The 22,015-nt window shown below is 39.7% G+C and overlaps 1 protein-coding gene across 2 annotated transcripts in view; it reads right to left on the bottom strand.

Annotated features, from left to right (window-relative positions):
- Ralgapa2 (Ral GTPase activating protein catalytic alpha subunit 2) overlaps positions 1–22,015 on the bottom strand; it is a 371,371-nt gene that overhangs the window by 138,416 nt on the left and 210,940 nt on the right. For both annotated transcript variants that reach the window (XM_029567609.1, XM_008841311.2), the window contains 7 exons: positions 18,970–19,098; positions 18,089–18,147; positions 14,123–14,231; positions 8,805–8,915; positions 7,452–7,520; positions 7,051–7,188; positions 5,317–5,500 (listed from right to left, as the gene is read on the bottom strand). In XM_029567609.1, the coding sequence (XP_029423469.1) occupies positions 5,317–5,500; positions 7,051–7,188; positions 7,452–7,520; positions 8,805–8,915; positions 14,123–14,231; positions 18,089–18,147; positions 18,970–19,098 (799 nt within the window). The remainder of the gene's footprint in view (positions 1–5,316; positions 5,501–7,050; positions 7,189–7,451; positions 7,521–8,804; positions 8,916–14,122; positions 14,232–18,088; positions 18,148–18,969; positions 19,099–22,015) is intronic.

The raw sequence follows: 22,015 nt of genomic DNA, 5'->3' as shown, positions 1-22,015 counted from the left end.
CAGTGAGGACTTCAAATGTTTCGTTTTTCACTGTAGCAAAGATTTCACTTCATTTCACCTTTTGGGGGGCACCAATTCCATTTTGAATTTAAGAAGACACTTTAAATAGACTGTTAAAAGAACCAATTTACATGATGATGCCACTCAGAAAGGGACTTTTAAAAGTCTGTAGATACAGGAATAAGCAAAAGAGAATTGTCCCCATGTGTTAGAGTGATGAAGGTATGCTGGGGCTCAGGTGAGGACAAAAACCCAGATGGAGGGACAGCTGGGACCAGAAAGTTGGGCCCTCTGTGGGGTGAAGGTAGACTTGATAAGGAAAGGAATAAAGCTTGGGGCTACTTAAAAAGATTGAAGCAATTTGGTTAATAATCATTGTGACAATTTATGCTTTGTTGTTAGGGCACTTTAAATATTTAAGAGATTCTGTCATATTAATAAATCATTGAGGTACTTAGAAGAATTTAACTAAATTTGTACTTGATGATTAAGTGCCCAAGAGCAACTGATTTACAAAATTTTAACATAAAATGTGAACAAAGGCTTTGATGACAGTGTGAATAACAGGGCTTTATAAAGTAAGATGTTAACAGAGAGGCAGGCAGATTAAACCTCTAACTAGAGATTGAAATGACTACTTCAGACTAAAAGTAGTCAGGGAAATTACAATCTGCCAAATTTATAAAAGCATGATGCAGTAATCTAATAACAAGTAAAAATGAAACTTTAAAATTTTTATCTCCAAAGTCTCGTAATTTAAATAAAGTAAAATTTATAATTTGAGCTTAAAACATAGGGAAATAACTGGTTTGTGAAGTCACAAAGTGAAAATCAACCATTAATTAAAGCACAAATAACTCTAAATATGTGCCTTTCATGCTAAATATTCTTTTCTTTAGCCATTAACCTAATTGACTCATTTATAATACATTATTTTTTTATTTTTTATTTTATTTATTTTTATTTTATGTGTATGAGCGTATTGCCTGCATGTAAGTGAGTGCACCAGTGTCGTGCAATGCCATGGAGGTCAGAAGAAGGCTTCAGATTCCCCTGGAACTGGAGTTAAGGACAGTTCGCAGTCACCATGTGGGTGCTGGGAATCGAACCCGGGTCCTCTTCAAGAGCAGTCATTGTTCTTAACTGCTGAGCCATCTCTCCGGCCCTATAATACATTACTTTGTGACTTACAAAAATCCTAGAAAATTAAACAAATCTCCAACCCTATGAGAAGTTCATAAGATTTCTACACAACGAAGAAATTTAATTCCCACATTTAATGTTCCAGCTAAGAAATATTAATACTCCAGAGAGTCAACATGGAACCAGCTGGGTATTCAAGTTCATGATGTGAAACATGCTGTTGTGATGACAGCACAGCAGACATAAAAGCCCTAATGATAAAGGTCCAGTGTGATAAAGGGGCAAGGCAGAAAATGGTGATTAGGAAAGCAACTTTAATCTACGGCCATACCACCCTGAACATACCTGATCTCATCTGATCTCAGAAGCTAAGCAGGGTTGGGTCTGATTAGTACTTGGATGGGAGAAAAACAACTTAGCAACTTTACTTTTACACACTCAGGGTGTGCTTTCGATTTGAGGTGAATATAAATATGTATTTTGTGAATGTGTTTGAATTCTATAATGGAAAAATGACAGAGTCACATCAATCAAGTCATAAACCATGACAAAAATGATGCTTTTAAGAAAACCCCAAATGGCCCTGGTACTGAAGTCAGGAAAAGGACTATCTGTGAAATAATGATTTTTCTTTCCTGGTACATCTCAGCAGGTCTACTTCATACAGGTTCCCCCCAAATCAGAGATGACCTGGATGCTATTAGCAAAAAAGCAGCTCACGACTTCCACAAACTATTACAAAGCAGTTTTCACTTCCTTTTTCTAAATTTCTAGAGGAAATATAAAACCAGTAAGCCAGGTTATCCTCTAACTTTCACTTTTTGAACCCTACCCCTCCTTTTAAGCACTTAATTATTAACAATGAGTGATCAGAGTACATGTACTCACAGATGGCTTGACTGTCTCTTGCTTTTAACTTTAAAAGAAGTAAATATATTAGGTATAGGTAATGCTCTAAGAAAGTCACTAGAAGCCCAGTGCCACATGAGGGATTCCTCCCTTCAAGTTGTTGGTCAGAAGGGACATATATAATCTCTACAAGGCTCAAAGAATATTGTGGAAGAGAGGGAGGAAAGATTGTCAGAGCCAGAGGATCAGGAAAGCTGCTGTAAAATACTATCTTCTGAACATGACAGGGATGTTGCACCCTGAATTCTCAAGAGCTGTAATTGCCTGCACAAGACAAGATCAAATCAGTCAATATTCCAGATGGATAGGAGCAGGGTTCACAAGGCCCCACCCCTAGTTGAGGACCTACAGGCAGTGAATGGCTGCTGAGGGAATTAGTTTTCTTCAGGGGCAAGCCCCTTGGTAGATTGCCCAAACCCCAGTGGTCAGTGCTACAGGAGATCATTTTATTTAACCTAAAAGTTATCTTTATTTATCCCTTTATGTTTAACATGATGGACCCATTTAATCAGAGTGTCTATGCATGTCAATGTGTTTTTAAGCGTTATCCTTTTTAAAAAAAAATTTTCATATATTAGTGTATTAAAAAAATTCCTTTGCCACAGAAGTTTACACCATTGTTTTTGGTACTATGAAAGTAGTACCACATGTGTGCAGAAGGCCATGAGGTTTTCTGGAGAATGAATATTCAAATCACAAAGTATTGCCCAGCGAGAGGAAAACCCTACTAACATTTAAGTGTTCATTTAAAAGTTTTTCCTTTTTCACTAACCTACTAATTTTCTGCTATTTTAAAGGACAAGTTATATTAAGTGGTGAGTTGGGACAGTAATGTAGGATGAACTGAAATCACTTCAAGAAAAAGTAAGTTCACTGGGCATGCTGGCACACGCCTTTAGTCCCAGCACTCGGGAGGCAAAGGCAGAGAGATCTCTTTGAGATCCAGGTCAGTCTGGTCTCCATATCAAGTTCAGGTCAGGTGGGACTACAGGGAGACCCTGTCTCAAAAAGGCAAAAATAAATAATAAATAAATAAATAGGAAGATGAAAGAAAGAAAAAAAGCAAGTTTATTTCTTAAGACATGGATTGCAAGACGAGAAACAACAAAAATGATTTTATATCAAGAATTTCTTTAGTCATTCAGTAAAAATAGTTTAAACTTATAATTATGGGAAAACTTTCAAGAAGATATTACTATTAACAGATAGAACTCCAGAACAAGACAATTAGATGTTTAAATAAATAGATGATAAATGACATGAAATATGCTACATACCATTTATTACCAACCCAGTTCAAAAAAAAAGTCTTTAGTCTACTGTGGCAGAATCTTGAATTAAGCACACTTGCAGTAACCTGACCAATAAATACATTTAGGCTCAAACTCTACTTCCAGTACTACTTCAAATTCCATTCTCACTATTATTTCTGACATGTACATTCCCAAGGAAATCCTGTAAGTTTCATTTTCTCTTCTCTCAAACAGAGCTAAAACCCAGACTGCCGAAATTCAAGCTCCTACTTTTTCATCCTCATCTCACCCTCAAGCTTACTCCAGACTCAGTGGTTCCTCAAGCACTCCCCTGGCATCCTGCATCCTCACCTGATCACAGTCTGCTGTGTCTTCTCCCTCTCCACCGAACGCCCCATGAGAGGAGCCTGTCTTAGAGCTGAGTGGTCACCACACAGGTCACCAACACATGTTGTCTAGCTAAATAAGCCATTCTGTCCTAAGTACTCTGGGAAAGTTCATATCTAAACACTTCCTTGAAAAGCAGCTCCTTTCCTGCTTTCCCCTTCCCAAAGCTTCTTGAAGCACTGACACTGCTAACTTGCCTCAGCACCACCTACTGTCTTCTTTTGACCTGGAGCAATGACTATGTTGCTGCCCCACTTCCCTGGTGGTAATCCCTCATTCCTTTCCCTTTCAGGATGTCATGGCCCCCCTCCCCCCAGAATTCTATTCTTGGGCCTAGGCTTTAATTTAAACTTGAAAATCCATAAAATTTCCATGAATGATGGGGGCACTCTGCACCCTTTTTTTTTGGTCTTTTTGAGACAAGGTCTCCCTGTAGCCCCAGCTGACCTGGAACTCACTACACAGACTAGGCTGGCTTTAAACTGACAGAGATCTGCCTGCCTCTGCTAGTATTAAAGGCATGCGCCACCACATCTGGCCTGCATCCATATTTTTTAACTTTTAATTTGAGACAATTGCAAATTCATATGCAATGATATGAAATAAAAGAGATCTCAAATACCTTTCATTTCACCCTATATACACAGCACAATGCCACAATCAGGAAATCTACACTGATATAATCCATTGATATTTTGGGATACTCCAGGTTTGACATGCACTTTTTTTTCTGTTTTTGTTAAATTTTTGTGTATTTTATATACAACATCTTAATCATCTTTATACTCCCTTCCCTAACAGCATCCTCCTGTAATCCTGCCACTGGATTTCATGCAGTCTGTCATTTATGTTAAGGCCTATCAAGTCAAGTCAGACGTCCCTCAGTGCAAGTTCATCCACTGGGGTCTAGTCAGCCTATCTAGAGTCACCCCTTATTTTTATGTGGTTAGTTTTATGAAAATCTGCCATGACTACAGTGACTACCCACATGCAGATTCACAATCCATGGCTTACAGCTGTGTGCTTATCATTTGGGAAGCGCAGTTAAGGAGGAAATGTAGCAGCCCCTAAGTCCTAACAAAGTCCATAGACTCTAAACTGGCCTCTGTACAGTAGAACACTCTCCAATTGGTGGCAAGTAAATTCTCAGCTCTCTTCACAAGGGGCTCCTAGTCTAGAACACTGCAAAGTCCCTTCAAAGCCTGCCCATCCTGCCAAGTTTATCTTAGGCTCTTCCCTATGGGAGGCACCAAGTGGCTACTGGCCCAGTATCTTCCTGTCTTTCCCATTAGATGTGAAGCTTCTTGGGGATAGAAAATGAGCACTTTTTGTGTATTCCATGGGTATGAAGCACATAAGCTTTCAATAATACAAAGCTATGTGAATAACTAAAATGGGAAAAAGGAGAGTAAAAATAATAGAAAAAAAGGGAAGAAACAAGGAAGGCAGAGTTTGCCATCAGAGACCCTATAAACTAGGATTTCAACTTGAGTAAGTAGATTTAAAAACAAAACAAAACAAAACTAAACTAAACAAAAAACAACAACCCTAAAACACAAGCATGGACAAAGGGTATAATCTTACTTTCCCTGCCCACAAGACTTTACATTTGGAAAATACTCACCCTCTTCCACAGTTAGCAGGTTCCCCAGTTCTGCTGATGAATGGTACTGGACTGGCTCGGAGTTCTGCACGTTTGCCAGAGGCAGGAAGGGGTCATAATCCGTGGATGACAAGTCAGCCAATGTCAGAGTATAGTGATTCTGCTGGGTGTATGTGCTCGAGCCACAGACGCAGCAGTGCAGAACCTGAGGAGATCAGGTGGAATAGAGCTCTGAACGCCACCACCTCCTGTCCCCTGACAACTCTGGCTCTCAGGACTCTCACTTAGGAATACTTCACAACATGGAGTCCTTTCTGTTCTTAAATATCTTCTTGCTACTAGCAAATTTATTTTGCCCACTCGTATTAGTGATGATAAATATATTCTCAAGGGAAAAAGAAAGCAAAAATATAAAAGTACCCATTTCCATTTTTGTGTGGTTGTGCACACCTCGGCCCTCCACCCTCCAAAGGCAACACAGGTGGGAGGACGAGCCCAGGAGATGAAAGAGGCTGGGAAAGCCCTCATGGCAGAGGCAGGGTGACTGCAACTGCTGGCCACAGGCGTGCTTCATGACAGCTCGCAAGTTTAAATTAGTGGTATGTGTGACCCAGGAATTGTAAGAGATAATTTAATATAATTTTGCAAGAATGCTTTCATACAGATTTTTAAGTACTGCTAGTTTTCACTAGGTTACATTTCTTAATTTATATCTTGATTTTTTTCTTTTTCGTTGTTTTGAAATTTTTAAAAAATATTTATTATTTTTATTTTATGTATATGAGTGTTTAGCCTGTGTATATATAATGTACCCATGCAGTGTAATGCCCACAGAGGCTAGAAGGCATTGGATCCCCTGAAACTGAAGTTACAGACAATTGTCTGCTGCATGTGGGTGCTAGGATGGAATCTGAGTCCTCTGTAAGAGCTGCTAGTGCTTTTAACCACTGAGTCATCTAGCCAGCCCCTTGTTTTGAATTTTTGAGATAGGGTAGCCTAAGCTACCTTGAACTCAGGTGACTCAGGCAGTTCTCTTGCCAGCATCCTCCCAAGTGCTGGGATTATAAGCATGTACGACTCCTACACCTGCCTCTTGAGGTTTTTTTTTTTCCTAAGGCAAGGAGATTGATTACTGGAAGCATTATGCTTCCCCCCACCCTCAAATGAATAGATTTTGTTAAACTGATGCAGAAACTATAAACAGCCCATTTTAAAATTAAGTAGGTACAGATCATGTTCCATGCAGCTTGAGGGCAGTCTGTTCAAATGACAGGGTTTAATGATAATAGTTACATAAAACACCTGTATCTTCAGTTTAACAAGCACTGCTTCTCTACAACTGTACCTGCTCTGCTGCCACTCATTAAACTAGCCATCTTCCCAGATGTTTAACTGCTACAAGTCCTTTTCAAAACGTATAAAGAAGTAAATGTACAAAATAAATTCTAGCAGTTTTCTTTTTTAAAAATAAATTTTTAAAATTTCATTTTATGTGTGTGAGGATTTTGTCTGCATGTACATAAGTACACCATGTACATGATGTGCCCTGGGAGGCCAGAAGAGGGTGTTGGATCCCCTGGAACAAGAGTTACAGCCAGTTGTTAGCTGCCATGTGGGTGCTGGGAACTAAACCTGGGTCTTCTGAAAGAGCACTAAGTGCTCTTAACCACTGAACCATCTCTCCAGTCCCATATTTTAATGGTTCTCTGACATGTAGAAACACAGTCTGTGCCCCAGACCTAGAAGGAGACTTACCCTATAGATATAATCTAGCAAGGGGGCTTGGGATGGGTGCTGCTCCTCCAGGACCACGGTAGACACAGGGTGAAGAAGGTCACTCACCGGCAGCGCCATGCACCAATCCAAGAGGCAGAGGAGCAAGGATACAATAAACTGGAAGAAGAAACATGCCCCGAATCTTATACTGCAGCTTTTTAAGGCTCACTGCTTGTAAAAATAAACAGAATATTGTCCCTGTGTAATTATTCAATAGCCATGCAAAGACTGGGTAAGTAAATTAAAAAAATGTTTTCATAGGAGAGAGTGTTAAATGCATAAGGATCCTATAAATGACATTATCATTTGTAACCTTATTTGCCATTCTGTCTTATATTTAAACATGAACTCTGGGGGAATTTAGCTAATGTGTCACCTACCTTTTTATCCGTTTCCACTGAGGAATACTCTGCACTTGGTAAAAGAAAAGCAATTGTGGCCACAAGGATCTGTATAAAAGAGAAATCTTAATGAAACATCATAACAATGGTTTGGAAGTCATATGCTAAGAATCCCAAGATGGCCTTGTAACTGAACTCAGCTTGCTACCCACTCACTGGAAGGCTATACAAAGCTGAGGGCAGTTCTATGATCTGAAAGTTACAAGATGGTTTCTACTCTACTTTAATGGTGGGGAAATTGGGATCTCAAAGGCAAGGAATATTTCTGTAGTCACCCTGTTTCTACTATCAGTCCCCATATTTCCACAGTGAAGTGAAAAAAATGCTTTCAAAAAGAATTATGAAAATGCTCTCACTTAGTATCTTGTAAATTAGCCCAGGTCTCCACCTACTGTCCTGATATAAGAGCATTCTTTTCCATTTCTAAAGTATCCTTGTTTGGATAAATTACAGTCACTCTAAAACCCAACTTTACATTCTGCAGCAGGGTGAAAGGTCTATTCCACTCTAGGTCACTTCAGGGCAAAATCACTTGTGACTCTTGTATTTCTGAGAGAACAAAGTGATCTCAACAGTGAAATGTATCCAGGGCTTGGGGGAAACAGATCTGCATCACTTCTTCTCTCTTCCTGTAATCCCTCATGGGGACAAATTGAATTTCTTCAGTCACCACTGGATATATAACAAATAGGGTTGGCTTTAGGAAGCACAGCTATAAAAACTGTCAGGGATGGATGTGCCTTCTCACAGGCACCTAAGTGAAGGTCCCTGCTCAATTCTGAGCAAAGCATCTTGGGTGTTGTCAACCTCCAAGACTCTATGATGATCCTTCCTGTTCCTTCTGCTCCCTCTCCTGGTCACCACTCCCTCAGAAGTTATTACTGCACTGATCTCATTAGAGAAGGGTAATTGTGCCACAGCAGAAAGCATGGCCCAGGCCTTTAGTCTGGGAATGATTCTTTCTTTACACAACAGCCAGGCCCCCACCCTGTAAGGAGGGCATTAAACCAGCTGCCTACTCCTTGTTGGCACCATACAAATTATTCTCAATGAATAAAGCCCAATCTACAAAAGATCTCTTTGTTGTGGTCATGTCTGCTTTTCAAACTCTCCAAGTATCAGTCTCTGCCCTGTAACACTGCAGGCTTCTTTACACTGTGCCTAGAACTGCATCTGAGAAGAGCCAGGCACCATCAGCTGAAAATGGAACTCACGTGGCAGTTTAATAGTTGCTTCCCTAACAATTATTTGAGGATCTGTAATTCATTAGATATCAGATACATTATTAAAAAGGAAATATGTATGTTTTGATGTTGTAAATAAAGGACTTACTTCTGCCATTTTTCGGGGTAGAGCAGTTTCAAATATCTGAAGCTTTTCCCAGTAGGAAACCAGCAACTGAAGAATATCACAAGAGACCTGAGCCACGATTTTGTTAGAAAACTATAAAAGGAAACAAAATCCCAAAGTAAATATAGCAGCTTAGCAGGAGTATTATTCTTAAGGAAGAACAAAACTGTTTTTTCTTCTCAGGTCTGTACAGATTGCAGTACATTTATTTAATATGAAATAGATGATAACTATGTCCCATTAACAGAGTTTATATATAACCACACCACCATTCTATCAGCATCACTTCTTCTCTCTCCCTGTAATCCCTCATGGGGACAAATTGAATTTCCTCAGAGTCACCACTGGATGTATAATGAATAGGGTTGGCTTTTACTGCCTCTTGTCTAGCCTCACCTGTGTTGATTTAAATATTATCCTGTAGAAAAAAATCAGCCACTGTTTACCTACTAAACCCCAAATTTCAAATTCTGTATCCAGCTTGACAACTTGAGGCAATGAAAATAGAATGCATTGCTGGTCCTTATGAGCCAAACCTTTTACAAGAATGTAACTCATTCTCTCACTGATAAATCTTCATTGGCAGCTATCTTTATTTTACACATGGAGAAATAAGGATTGATCAAATAAAACTTCCTAAGGAAATGAAATGACCTACATGTGTAACATACTAAGATATATGTGTACCTTAGAGGCCTAGGGAACATAATTCATGGACTATAGTACATTCGATGACTCTATTTCCTAAAGCGGTCTCATGTTCCAAGTCTTCTAGATGTTTTCAATTCTTGTGTGGTATCAAAGAGGTAGAATATGCAAAGCCATAGTTATCAGGGAGTGCATGAATGGGACAAGGACACCCGTGCTTCCTGCCTGGTCAGAACCTGGGGCGACACTGCTATCCACCCTTCATTATCTATAGCACAAATACCTGCTCATGGCCCTGTACCATTCACTCTTAGTCACATGAGCACTGAGGGGCTCTTTACAGCCTTCCTCCCTCATCTAGACTGACCCCAGATGACCTGATTTTCACTGGCCTCTTTCTGTCCCCCAAGAACCCTGGGTGTTTGTGCCCTAGGGTCTCTGCACTTGCTCTTGGCTTTGCCTGAAATGTGACTGGCACTGCTACATTGTTCAGATCCTGGCACAAAATGTCACTGCATTCATGAAGCAGTCCATCCCTTCCAATTCTTCAGCTTTAGCCCATCATGTTTCATTTCCTCCACAGTATAAGTAATGCATTTATTATTTTCTTATATTGTGATCATTATTGGCAATGCTAACATGCTGTGTTCAAGGGGAAGATGAAACACTGAGGGAGTAGGGGAGAGTGAATGGATGCTAGCAAGGCTCTTAAGAAGCTGGAAACAGACAAAAGGAAAATGATGAGCGCTGTGGCAGACAAGACAAAAGGGTTTCGGGCAGAATAGGGAGACATGGGAAAGTCAGAATGGGTGGCAGAAGGGAGAGCTGAGTTTAAAAATGTAGGTTGGAGAGAGAGAAGAGTTTCCTAGGTGGGAGGTAATATGTGTGTGTAGTGATGGAACAGGCACTGAGACAGGAAACAACCTCGAGACAGGGGGACTCCCAGGTGTGTGGCAGTATGCATGCACAGGGAGATGGAAGATGGTGGGGATACATCATTCCTTCACTCATTCAACACATAGTCAGGAAGGGCTGAGAACATGGCAGCAATAAATCAAAGACAGAGATTGAAAGCACAAGATAAGTAGGGTAGGCTACTTATCTATTTTCTAGGGACTGGTGGTATCATGGGGTAGGCTGGTTCCTGAATGACCTGCCATATACACAGGCCTGTGGGTTGTACTGGTCAGACTTATGCACAGATGAATTCCTTGGGCAGTAGAATGGAGGGTGACCTGCTGAACCAGGATAGAGCTGGCAATCCTAGCCAGGAGGCTCAGTGATAGGTATACTGAGCCATGAAGGTTGGTGGGGGTATGTGGATTTGGGGTGCTAGGTGAAATAGAACATGAAGCGTTGGGAGGTATAAACCAGCAAACCATGGTGACTGGAAACAGCAGCAAGGGTGAGAAGAATAAACTTAGGGTGTCTGGGGAGATGGGATAAGAAAGTGGGAGGCAGGTGGGGCTGAGGGCAACCTGGCCAGCTCAGGGAAATCAGGTTGAGCAGCTCACTCCAGCCTTGGCCCATGCTACTCTATAGCCATGCTCCATGTCCTTGAACGTAGGATGCTGAGAATGAGTATGCTGGTGGTCTAGAACCACCATATACCTGCTACCCACTGCTGTCCCACCACACACAAACAATTGCCTGTGTGGCATGTTCTGAGTGGCAGCTGGCTGGGCTGATCCCACTCAGTACTAAGGCTGTAGGTAGATTTAATCAATGCTCCTGAGAAAGCCTCCCCTGCAGGGCTAGTTGTGTATTTTTTTTTAACATTTTTAAAATTTATTATTTTTTTTAAAATTATTTTTATTTTATGTGTATGAGTGCATTGCCTGTATGTATGTGAGTGAACCCATGTTGTGCAATGGCGCAAGGTCAGAAGAGGGCTTCAGATTCCCCTGGAACTGGAGTTAAGGATAGTTCATCGCCACCATGTGGGTGCTGGGAATTGAATCCAGGTCCTCTGCAAGAGCAGTCAGTGCTCTTAACCACTGAGCCATCTCTCCTGTCCCTAGTTGTATCTTTTCCACATCCACAAGCACATCCAAGTCACCTTGGTGTTACTAGGGTCCCTTCCATCTCTGGTTCTTTAGCATGGGCTGGGCAGGGCTGGGCAGGGCAGGGCAGGGCAGGACAGGGCAGGGGTGACACCTCCTCTTCTTTTCTCCCCCTCCTGACAGACCCCCAAAGGTCTCTTAAAGCACCTCTTCTCTATGTGATTGCTGTCCCTCTTGTTCCTTGTTGGTTTTGTTCTACCTAGTCCTCAATTCTTAGATTTTTGTGTTATATCCTTAAGTGAGACAACCCAGTTGACAGGCAAAGCTGGAATCAGAGGAAGGCGGGATTAGGATCTCAGTGTTCTGTTAATAGCAGTGATTAACAGGAGACCTCCCTGGCTGCATCCTGGTCTTCTGCTTTTGTAACTGGTTCCTTGTCCTCCTGTTGCCCAGGTTTCCTTTATGCCTAAATGGGTATGGCAGCAGAATCTGCCCAGAGTGCGGAGGAATTGGTGGCATAATCTGGCACTGTGATAGACAGTGTTTGATAGGGTAAGGGCTCAGTATGTATTAATTTTATGTTTTTGGGTACCTTATGCTATTCCTCATAATTACAGGAAAATTGCAGGCATTTCTGAGAAGTCATAGTAACATAAAGAAACATCTATTATTCCATTTCTCTACTGTTATCAATTTCTATTCTATTCTATACTACATGGAAAACCATACATGTCTAATATGCCATCAAATTATCAACAACATTCTCGGTAAAGGATAGAGAGGGAACTAATTTAAATTAAATGCATATATTTAGAGTTCAGAAAAAATAAAGATTGAAAAACATTCTAGACTTGAGAAAATGGGGCACTTAAAAATGAACTGAAATCCACATGGATTAACAATTTATATCCAATATTTTTCAATTTCAAAATTATTATGTGAATATTTCTCCATGCCTTGGAGAGTTAGAGGGAGTCCTGCACACCCATTATGCAAAGTCCCAGGCATGTGGCCAGAACATTCTGCGTTTGGCCTGTCACTGCTCAGTCAGTGCATTTTCCTCATCTGTGAAATACAGGCAGCAGTGTCACTTCACCTCCTGAGATGATTCCCAAGCTTCAATATGATGGTAAGAGTCAGGCTGGAGGGAACTGTGACACATGGTACCATGGTTTACTAATTTTTACAGGGCTCAGCAGCAAGCATGTTTTCAGCTTCTGGGACATAACCCAGGTGTTATACAGGAGACATGGGGGAGCAGGAAGTGAAGGGGGTGGAGGTTTAGGATACAGGTGGGGAACAAGAGGCACTGAATTTAGTCAGGCAGGGGCCAGACCACAGTATCCCATTCCAATATAAGGATAAAAGACACTGTTGACTGATCACTTCACAGACCAAAGAAGATAACCCACAAAGGGTGAACAGGGGCTGCCACTGGTCTAGTGATAACTGCCCAGCATTAGTTGTAATTGTTGTTACTATCATTGCTGCATGTAGTAGCCAGTGAAGAAAGATGGGCAAGAAGGGCCTGGATACTAGTATTAGACAGATGGTGCAGGGCTTCAATTCAGAGGCAGCTAAGTTGTCCCACAGTCTCAAATAAGTTCCTATTTCTCCTGCGTATCATACCTTTGCTGATAAAATGGGGACACTTCCCTTGCCACTGAGAAATTCCACAAAGCCCTCAGCATATGCCTGGCAGACTCACTGCTTCTGGAGGTCTGAGAACAGCAGTGCTAATGACCTCCACGGTTTTTAAGCAGGAGCCAAAATAGGACAGGCTGTGAGCTTTTCTTTAGGAAGCATCTAACAGCACAAATGAAAGTTCAGCTATGGCTTTTCTTTCACACAGCTCTACTTTCGATCCAGGTTCTATCACTTAACACCTGTATTGCCTTGAACTTGTGACCCAACTTTTCTGGGACTTGATTTCTTCTGGTGTAGAGCAAGGATTGCAATGCTCAATTTGCAGAGCTATCAGAAAACATCAAAAAAGGATCTGAGAGAAAGTTTGCCAGTATTCTGGCTACATGTGAGTGCCCAATAAATAGCGTTTCTCTCAATATCAAAGCAAAGAAAGAAAGATGTCCCCCAAATGCCCAAGGATTAGCTAGTGGGTAAATGCCTAGGGCTCCTAGGTGGAAGCTACAGGGTCCTATCCCAGGCCTATAAAGAGGTTACAGCTTGAAATCTCACTTTCTTGACATTTTTACCAACAGATAGCAGATGTTCCTCTTGCCACAGGAATCTGCCCAGACCCCCAAAAGAGCCCCTATCTGGCCTAGGCTTGGTCCAGGAAAACTCAGAATGTAAATAGCCTAACAGCCATTGCCAATAGGAGGCAGTCACAGCACTCAGAAAGGGACTTTTGAATTACCACAAAAATGGACTAATACTAACCAACACTGGTTAAATACCTAGAAGACAGCTTCATGGGCTGGGGGTGGTGGCTCATGCTTTTAATCCCAGCATTCCGGCTGCAGAGGCCGGCGAATCTCTATGAGATGGAGGCCAGCCTGGTCTACATAGTGAGTTCCAGATCAGGCCAGTTATGGCTACAGGGAGACCCTGTCTCAAAAAGAACACCCCCCCCACCACCAAAAAAAAAACAAAAAACCCCACCATTACACCATTATGAAATGAGAATACCTTCAAAGTTACACCTATCACATTGATGGCCTCTTTCACCTGAGGATGGCTGGTACACTGGGAAAGCTCTTCACAGATCCAGACTCCAAGGGAGCAAATGGCGATGCATCTTTTTAAAAAGAGTCAAAAGGAGGAAAACTCTCTTGAAATTTAATATATTTTCAAATGACAAAATACTTTAAATCTCTTTATATAAAGTAGTAAAAAAATATAGGTATACTAGTAGAATGTTTCTTCAGAGAAAAGGTAAAGAACTTTTGGTAGACCAAGTTTTAGGACAAGCAATATGATCAATAACAGTACTTAATATTTCTTGAAATAAGTGGCAAATTTTCTGTTAAATTATAATCTGTATTACCTATTTTTGTTGAATTATTACATTTTATTAATATAATTTTGAGAATGAATAAAAGCATGAATCTTGGAAAACTGTTGAAAATTGGGTTTGTAATTATTTTCTTTACAACATATATAAATACTTCCTTCATATGTAAGATAAACACTATATTTAATTTTAAAGTACATTTGAATGTAACTTTCAAAATATATTTTTTACTGTTATTTCTTTTAAAGTTCATATTAGTATAAACTACTCTTCAAAGGAATTTCACATTCTATACTAAAGAAAAAAATGAGGGAAAGGGATTGTCAAGATTTGTTGACAGGTTGGATTATGATAGGTGTGAAAAATCAAAGATATTCCACAAAACCTTGGGCTGAAAACCTAGGTAGATAATATTGTCATCTGTTCTCTTACATTTAGATGTTAAGACATACAACTTGAGGTAGCAAGCTTGTTGTTTGATATATAAACCAGGCTATATAAAGAGTTCATTAAAAAGGCTGGCTAAATAAACTAGAAATCATCAACAAGTAGATAGTATTTATAACCAGACTAGAATGTATATGAGCACTTGGGAAATTGTAGAGAAAGATTATGTGCAGTCCTAATCCCTGGGTCAGTCTACCATTCAGAGGTTAGGTAGAGAAGGAGAGGTTAGCAAGGAAGTCAGGAAAGGAGGAATGGCAGTGAGGGAGGAAAAAAAAGTAGGAGATGGTTTTAGGAAAAAGCATTGCTTAGGAAGAGAGTAAAGGGAGGCTAACTTCAGAACTGTTATATAATATTAAAATGTTTGGAATTAGCTGGGTGTGGTGGTGCACACCTTTAATCCCAGCACTGAAGAGGCAGAGGCAGGCAGATCTCTGCGAGATCGAGGCCAGCCTGGTCTACATAGTGAGTTCCAGGTCAGCTGGGGCTACAAGGAGAGCCTGTCTCAAAAAGCCAAAAAGAAAAAGAAGAAAAAAATCTAGAATTTCTTTTAAGAAAATGGAATGGGAGTCTAGGACTAATAAAATAGACTGTGGAAAGGAAAATTTAAAAAATCATCTAAGAAAGAAAAAAGAGGCCGGAAATGAAGGTAATAAACAGGAAAACAAAATAAATGCTGAAAAGCACCAATTAAAAATAAAATGTTAAGGGGCTGGAGAGATGGCTCAGTGGTTAAGAGCACTGACTGCTCTTGCAGAGGCCCTGGGTTTGATTCCCAGCACCCATATGGCGGCTATGAACTGTCTTTAACTGCAGTTCCAGAAGAATCCGAAGCCCTCTGACCTATGCAGCACTGCACAACATGGGTGCACTCACATACATGCAGACAATACACACATACACATAAATAATAACAAAAATAAATGAACTAAAATTTTAAGTTAAAAGATGAAGATCACACAAATTTTATAAATGTATGAAATTCAGATATTGCATCTTTTACAAAGACATTGTAGAGCGAATACAGAAAAGATATTTTTAAAGAATGAAAACTGACATACAATTTCTAAATCAATATCAGGTGAAGCAGTCTTTAAAATAAAAAATGTCATTCACAGAAATAAAGAGGGCCATACAAACATAAAAGTATACTTTGGACAATTCTAAATGCCTGGACAATTAATAGCATCACATCACCTGCAAATGTATAAGGCAAAACTTGACAGAAATACCAAGAAATAGGTAAATACACAGCAATGAAAGATTTTAAGCTATCTTTCAGTAAATGATCAGATTAACTTTTTAAATCAGAAAGAACAGAATATGTGAAACACTTGATTTTATAAAAATCAATATAAAGGCTACATTTAGAACAGCATGCCCAACAATTAACGAACAACATATACAATCTTTTCAAGAAAGAGGGGACATCTAATAAAAACTGACTACATACTGAGCTATAAAACAAATAACAACTTCAAAGCCAGTCATCATATAGATATTTTGATCCACAATGTAATTACTTGAGAAAACAGCCAAAAAGACAGAAATAATAATGTTTAGAAATTAAGGAAATAATACATCTAAAAACCCATGAAGGAATCATAATGAAAAGTAGGAAGAAAACTGGAATTGAAAAATATTACATATTAAAACATAGATTCAGAAAAAGTGGTGCTTAGAAATAAACACATAAATGTTTATACTGTAAAGAAGAAAAGATTTAAAAAAAACCAATATACTAAGTATGCACTTTAAAAACTAACAAAAGGAATCACATTATGAATAAAGTAGAAAAATATAAAATAGCCAAAAGCTTGAAGTAAAAACAAATTCAGAATGGTGAACAAAATGTTACTTGGGGAAAAGACTATTAAGGTTGACAAATCTTAGACAAGGCTAGCAAAACAATCAGAAACTATTAAAAATATTTTAAAAATAAAGATGAAATGGACAAATTTGTAGATTTTTTTTTAAACCAACAAGATATACTAAAAACATAATAATAATAATTCTGCCAGGTGTGGAGGTGCACACCTTTAATCCCAGCACTGAGGAGGCAGAGGCAGGCAGATCTCTGTGAGATCAAGGCCAGCCTGGTCTATATAGTGAGTTCCGGGCCAGCTGGGCTTACAGGGAGACTTTTTCTCAAAAAAAAAAAAAAAAAAAAAAAAAAAAAACCAAAACAAAACAAAAAATATTAATTCTAATTTTGCAAAAGACACTCTGCTATAGAGAATAAAATAGTTGCCTGTTTTGTGAGTTTTATAATCTTATAGCCAAATAGAATAAGAGCAGGATAAGGAAGGAAAATCATAGGCTTGGAATATAAATGTAACTTTCCTGAACAAAGTATTACCTGAACCAGAACCTGTTAACCAACTTGGTTATAGCTCACCCAAAAGTTTAGTTCAATATTAACAAGTTGGAAATGCATGTTTCTGATAATGGCAGACTAGGAAAATGGACTAACATACCCAATGAAAATAGCAAAATTCAAAAAAATACAAAAATTAATGAACTTTAAAATCAGAGTTAACAAGATAGTGAGGGATGATGGGCAGCTGTCTTACCAAGAGCCCAAAGGAAGCAGGACATGAGTTAATCCAAGAAGGCACTCAGAGGCTGAGCTGCACTTCTGGTGGCCTTATGGGGTTAGAAGTTGAAGATGAGACAGGTATACCCCTCTCTCAGCATTCCCAGCTTTGGCTTTACCTTGAGAGTGAGGTAGGAATTTCTTAATGCATAAGGTAACCTAGAAAGCCTCTTATCTTGGTCACAGACTGCTAGCATCCTTAGATGCCTAGAAGAAACAACCCAAATGTTTTCAGACATTGTCAAATGTCCCCTGAGCAGTTAAGAATCTCTGTCCTATACATACAATAGTTTCATGAATTGTTGCTTTATCCCTCTACTCACCTTCTTACTGAAAACATCAGAAAATACATTCACTTATCTTCAATTTTGCCTTTTGGTTTGCAAAAGATAATGTTCTATGTAAAATATTCTGCATCTTACCATTTTTAGTAGTAATTATGACTTTTAAATATCTAAGCATAGCATTTTCCTGACATAATTCTTACTATTTTGATGTGTGTAAAAGAAATGTAAACAATGTGTTTTTTAAACATTAACTGTTTATACATAAATGTGCATCTTAAAATTGCAAATTAGTTTACCTCTTGGTCAACATTTACCTTGCATATTCATTTGGTTCCTCAGTAGCATTCTTCAGTAAAATATTTATGAGGTAATTCTGAAAACACAAAATTCAGTCAATGAAAACTTGATGGCACTATTGTTTTCCCACATGTGCTCACCATGTTACAGGCAGCCTGGAGCTACTGAAAGGCCAGGGAGCTCAGGGAGCCCTTCTTTCAGGTAGAAACTAGGGGAAAGAGGATCCTGATTCGCCTTAGCAGGGGCCTCCATGGTATCTAACTCAGCCTGTAGTACAGTGTTACTAAGGATCCAATGGAAGTCAAGCAGAGCATCTGAGACTTCCAGATAGGAAAAGAATCTCCATTTTATTTTGATTGGATTATACACTGTACATTGAATTATATATTCTAATCAGGTATTACAGGTTGACAGACTGATTGGCACTGAGATCTTTTTGTTTGCTTCAAAAGTCAGCTGAGGACAGAACAAATGTTTACTTTTATCCCCCAAGAAACAATGTGGGGTTTCAAATTATTAGTAGCATTTAATCAGGCCAACAACAGGATTGAATATTTAACTTATTTCAATTATTTCTTATAAATTCATTTGATACACTAATGCAGCATAACTAAGCTAATAAAATTATTACAGAGGATGATTCATTACATAATTATGATCCCTAGGAACGATAAACAGATCTAACAAAAAACACCAGAGGAATAGAGCTATCAGGTCTAACTTCAATATGCTATAAATGTGGTACATTTATAATTCCCACAACACACTTCTGCAAACAACTACTGAATCATTTAAAAGATTAAGGGGAAAGTAGATCGACATATAATATGGAAGACACAGTCTTGTAGCTTAACTATAAAATGCTAAACTTGAGGTTCGCTGGAATGGTTTTCTGTACCTTGACATCCTCAGTTCCTGTAATGACCTCATCCACTCCTGGCACAGATTGCAGTAGAGGGATCTCCTGATAGGTATTTGGGAAGCAGACGAGGGATCCGAGGACAGTGACGGCTTCTGAACGGGGAGCCTGCACACAGGGTGAGACACACAGAAACTTGAAGCAAGAACATGGTTTATTTCCTCATGGTTCTGAGAGGGCATCTTTATAAATTTTTATTTAAGGTAAGAAGTAACAAACTATGCTTATTTTCCAGGTGAAAATTTAGGCAAGAGCTGTTTGCCTAAATTAAAATGCAAATTTCCAATGAATGGAAAACATCTCTGTATTGATTAAACAAGTGTTATGAAAAGCAAAAACCAGACTGCAGGATATTCAGAATTAGAAAAGCAAATGGTTTTAAATCATTTCAGTGTTCATGAACTTGATAAAGCAGGGTAAATGAGACCAACCTAATATTATTTTTGAGGTGAAAAGCAAGGAATACTCATAAGGACAGGGAGTTGGAGGCAAGCATCCACAGGTAGAGGCAGGAGTGATGACAGCATGGAGTAGAGCTATGGTGTCAGGGAAGGTCACTATGTAATGTATTTATTTTTCAAATATGAAGGTCTGAATGACTACTGCAAAATGCTAAGATTTACTAAAGTCAGGTACAGTGAGTACTTTGGCACATGACCTCCATGGTGCATACCCAGTGGTAACCACCAGCCCTGACCTTGTCTGATTCCTCAGAAGCATCTAAGAAGTACACAGCTCCCTTGTGCCCTTAGCACTTAAATTGTTTTATTAATTTAAAATTAATTGTGCATGGGTGTTTTGCTTGCATCTATGTAAGAATGCCACATGTATGTGTAATGTCCATGAAAGCTAGAAAAGGGAATCGGATCCCCTGGAACTGGAGTTACCGATGGTTGTTACCTGTCATGTGTGTGCAGGAAGCTGAACCTGGGTCCTCTGTAAGCACACCAGTGCTCTTAATCACTGAGCCACCTCTCCAGCCCCCTTGACAGCACTTCTGTCATGTGGCTTCATGACACGTTTCTTTCTTTCCAAGGAGACGTGACAGTCTCTCTTCTAGTATTTCCCATTTTCCTAGGACTTAAACTTTGAGTTGCAGATTGTAGTTCCTGCCTTCCTTCCTCTTACATCCATACTCAACCCCAAGAGTGATGTAGATCTGTGGCTTTCCCTCCCAAGTGTTGAGACTAAAGGTGTGTGCCACCACACCCAGATAAAATTTCTTTCTTTTTAAGACTGAAAAATATTCTATTGTGTGTACATATACCACACAGGAATAAATCTGAAGATAGCATGAGGTAGACGATTCTTCCACATGCAAATTCCATTTCTTCTGGCTATTCATCACAGCAGAACCATCAGGTCACTTGATAGTTCTATTTCAATTTTTTGAGGAACTGTCATATTATTTTCAATAATGGTTGTACCAATTTACAGTCTTGCCAAGGGTCTAGTGGGTTCCTTTTTCTCCACATCCTCACCAACACTTAGCTTTCCTTTTGATGACAGCTACTCTAACAATTGAAATGGCAGTCTTGTTTTATTTTGCATATCCCAGATGATTAATGATGCTGTTTGGTTTTTTTTGTTTTGTTTTGTTTTGTTTTGGTATGCCCATTGACCACTGTATGCCTGGAAGGCTTCCTTAAATAGCTCATACAGCCAAAAAAATATATGTTCACAGAGAATATCACCATCTGTGCTGCTATCTACATACAGTGGTCTAGTATTCTCTAACAAGTAATAAAAATTTCAACTAAGTATAAATCTGTTGGCCTGTGTCTTCTTATTTTTTTCAAAGCTGACTTGAGTTGAAAAAAACCTGCAGGTTCTTTGAAGGTGATTTTCCTAAAATTATCTTCAGAAATAATGAAGTAGGAAAAACTGTCACATCTTTAATAGAAATTCATGACTTTTTTCTTCATTTTCCCTTTCCTCATTCTTCCCTTTTGTCTCTTTTCCTTCTCTTTGTCTTCTAATTTATCCTTGTGAGGAAAGGTTAGTGGATGAAAATACCAGCACAAATTATCAGTTATACAAAGTATCAAGGAACTCCCCCTCTCAATATAAGGTGAAATATCAACTATGTATCAAACAGAATTTAGGGTACTGACTACTCACTGACTTCAATAAATCCTTGGCAAATAGGAAGGCTCATCTTAGTTTGAAGAGGGAAAGTGGCTCAACAGATTAAAAGTGTTACGAAGCACGAATGAGAATGAATTTTACACTTAAGAGTATTCTCTCACTCTGCTTCCCTGGGCCTGCATGACCCAGAGGCCTCTCTCCAACCCAACTCGCAGGTCCCTCTCTGGGGTAAGTCGATTGTGCCCTCCGCACCTTGACTCTACTGGCATCATTCACCCTCGCATCTCCCTTGCTGGTCTCTCCTCCTAGCCTGGGTCCTTTCCCATTCCTTGTCTTTGCGCCACAGATACCCTGGGAACCACCACTGCTTCCTGATCCTTTGAATCCAGACCAACTCAATTCCTTCTCAGGTCGCCAGGAGCACTCTGGGCCTGGCCCCACCCTCACCTCCCTCTGCTTCCCTGGGCCTACACAACCTGCCAGCCTCTTTCCAGGACTCCAGGGCTGACCTTTCCTCTTCTTGATCCTTTGCTTCCAGACTGACCCAGCTCCTCAGTGCAGTCCCCAGGAGTCCTTGAGGCCACTTCCCACCCCCATCTTCCTTTGCATCTCTGGGTGGCAGGGCCACCACCTGCCCTACATCAGCATCTTTCCTGGGCCCGGCTTGAGGCCAGTCCAACTCCCAAATTCCTGAGGCCAAAATCTTTCCTGGAGGGATCCAGACCTTAGGAGAAAGCCTGAGGGCATCTGAATGTCATCTGACTTGGGCCTCTGTGGGAACGCAGGAAGACAAAAGCAACCTGGCTACTCCAATATAAAATCAAAAGAGAGAAAAGGAAGCTTAGAGGAACCAGCCTTTCATGTCCAAAAGTAAATCACAAAGACACATAAAGTTCACAAAAAGAAGCAGACCTAAACTTGAAGGCTTGAGTCTCAC

The sequence above is a fragment of the Nannospalax galili genome, unplaced genomic scaffold (genome assembly GCF_000622305.1).
Source record: "Nannospalax galili isolate Female #2095 unplaced genomic scaffold, S.galili_v1.0 scaffold510, whole genome shotgun sequence".
Classification (NCBI taxonomy): domain Eukaryota; kingdom Metazoa; phylum Chordata; class Mammalia; order Rodentia; family Spalacidae; genus Nannospalax; species Nannospalax galili.
Note: the sequence above shows the minus strand (reverse complement) of the source record. Positions and strands in the feature narration are given on the sequence as shown.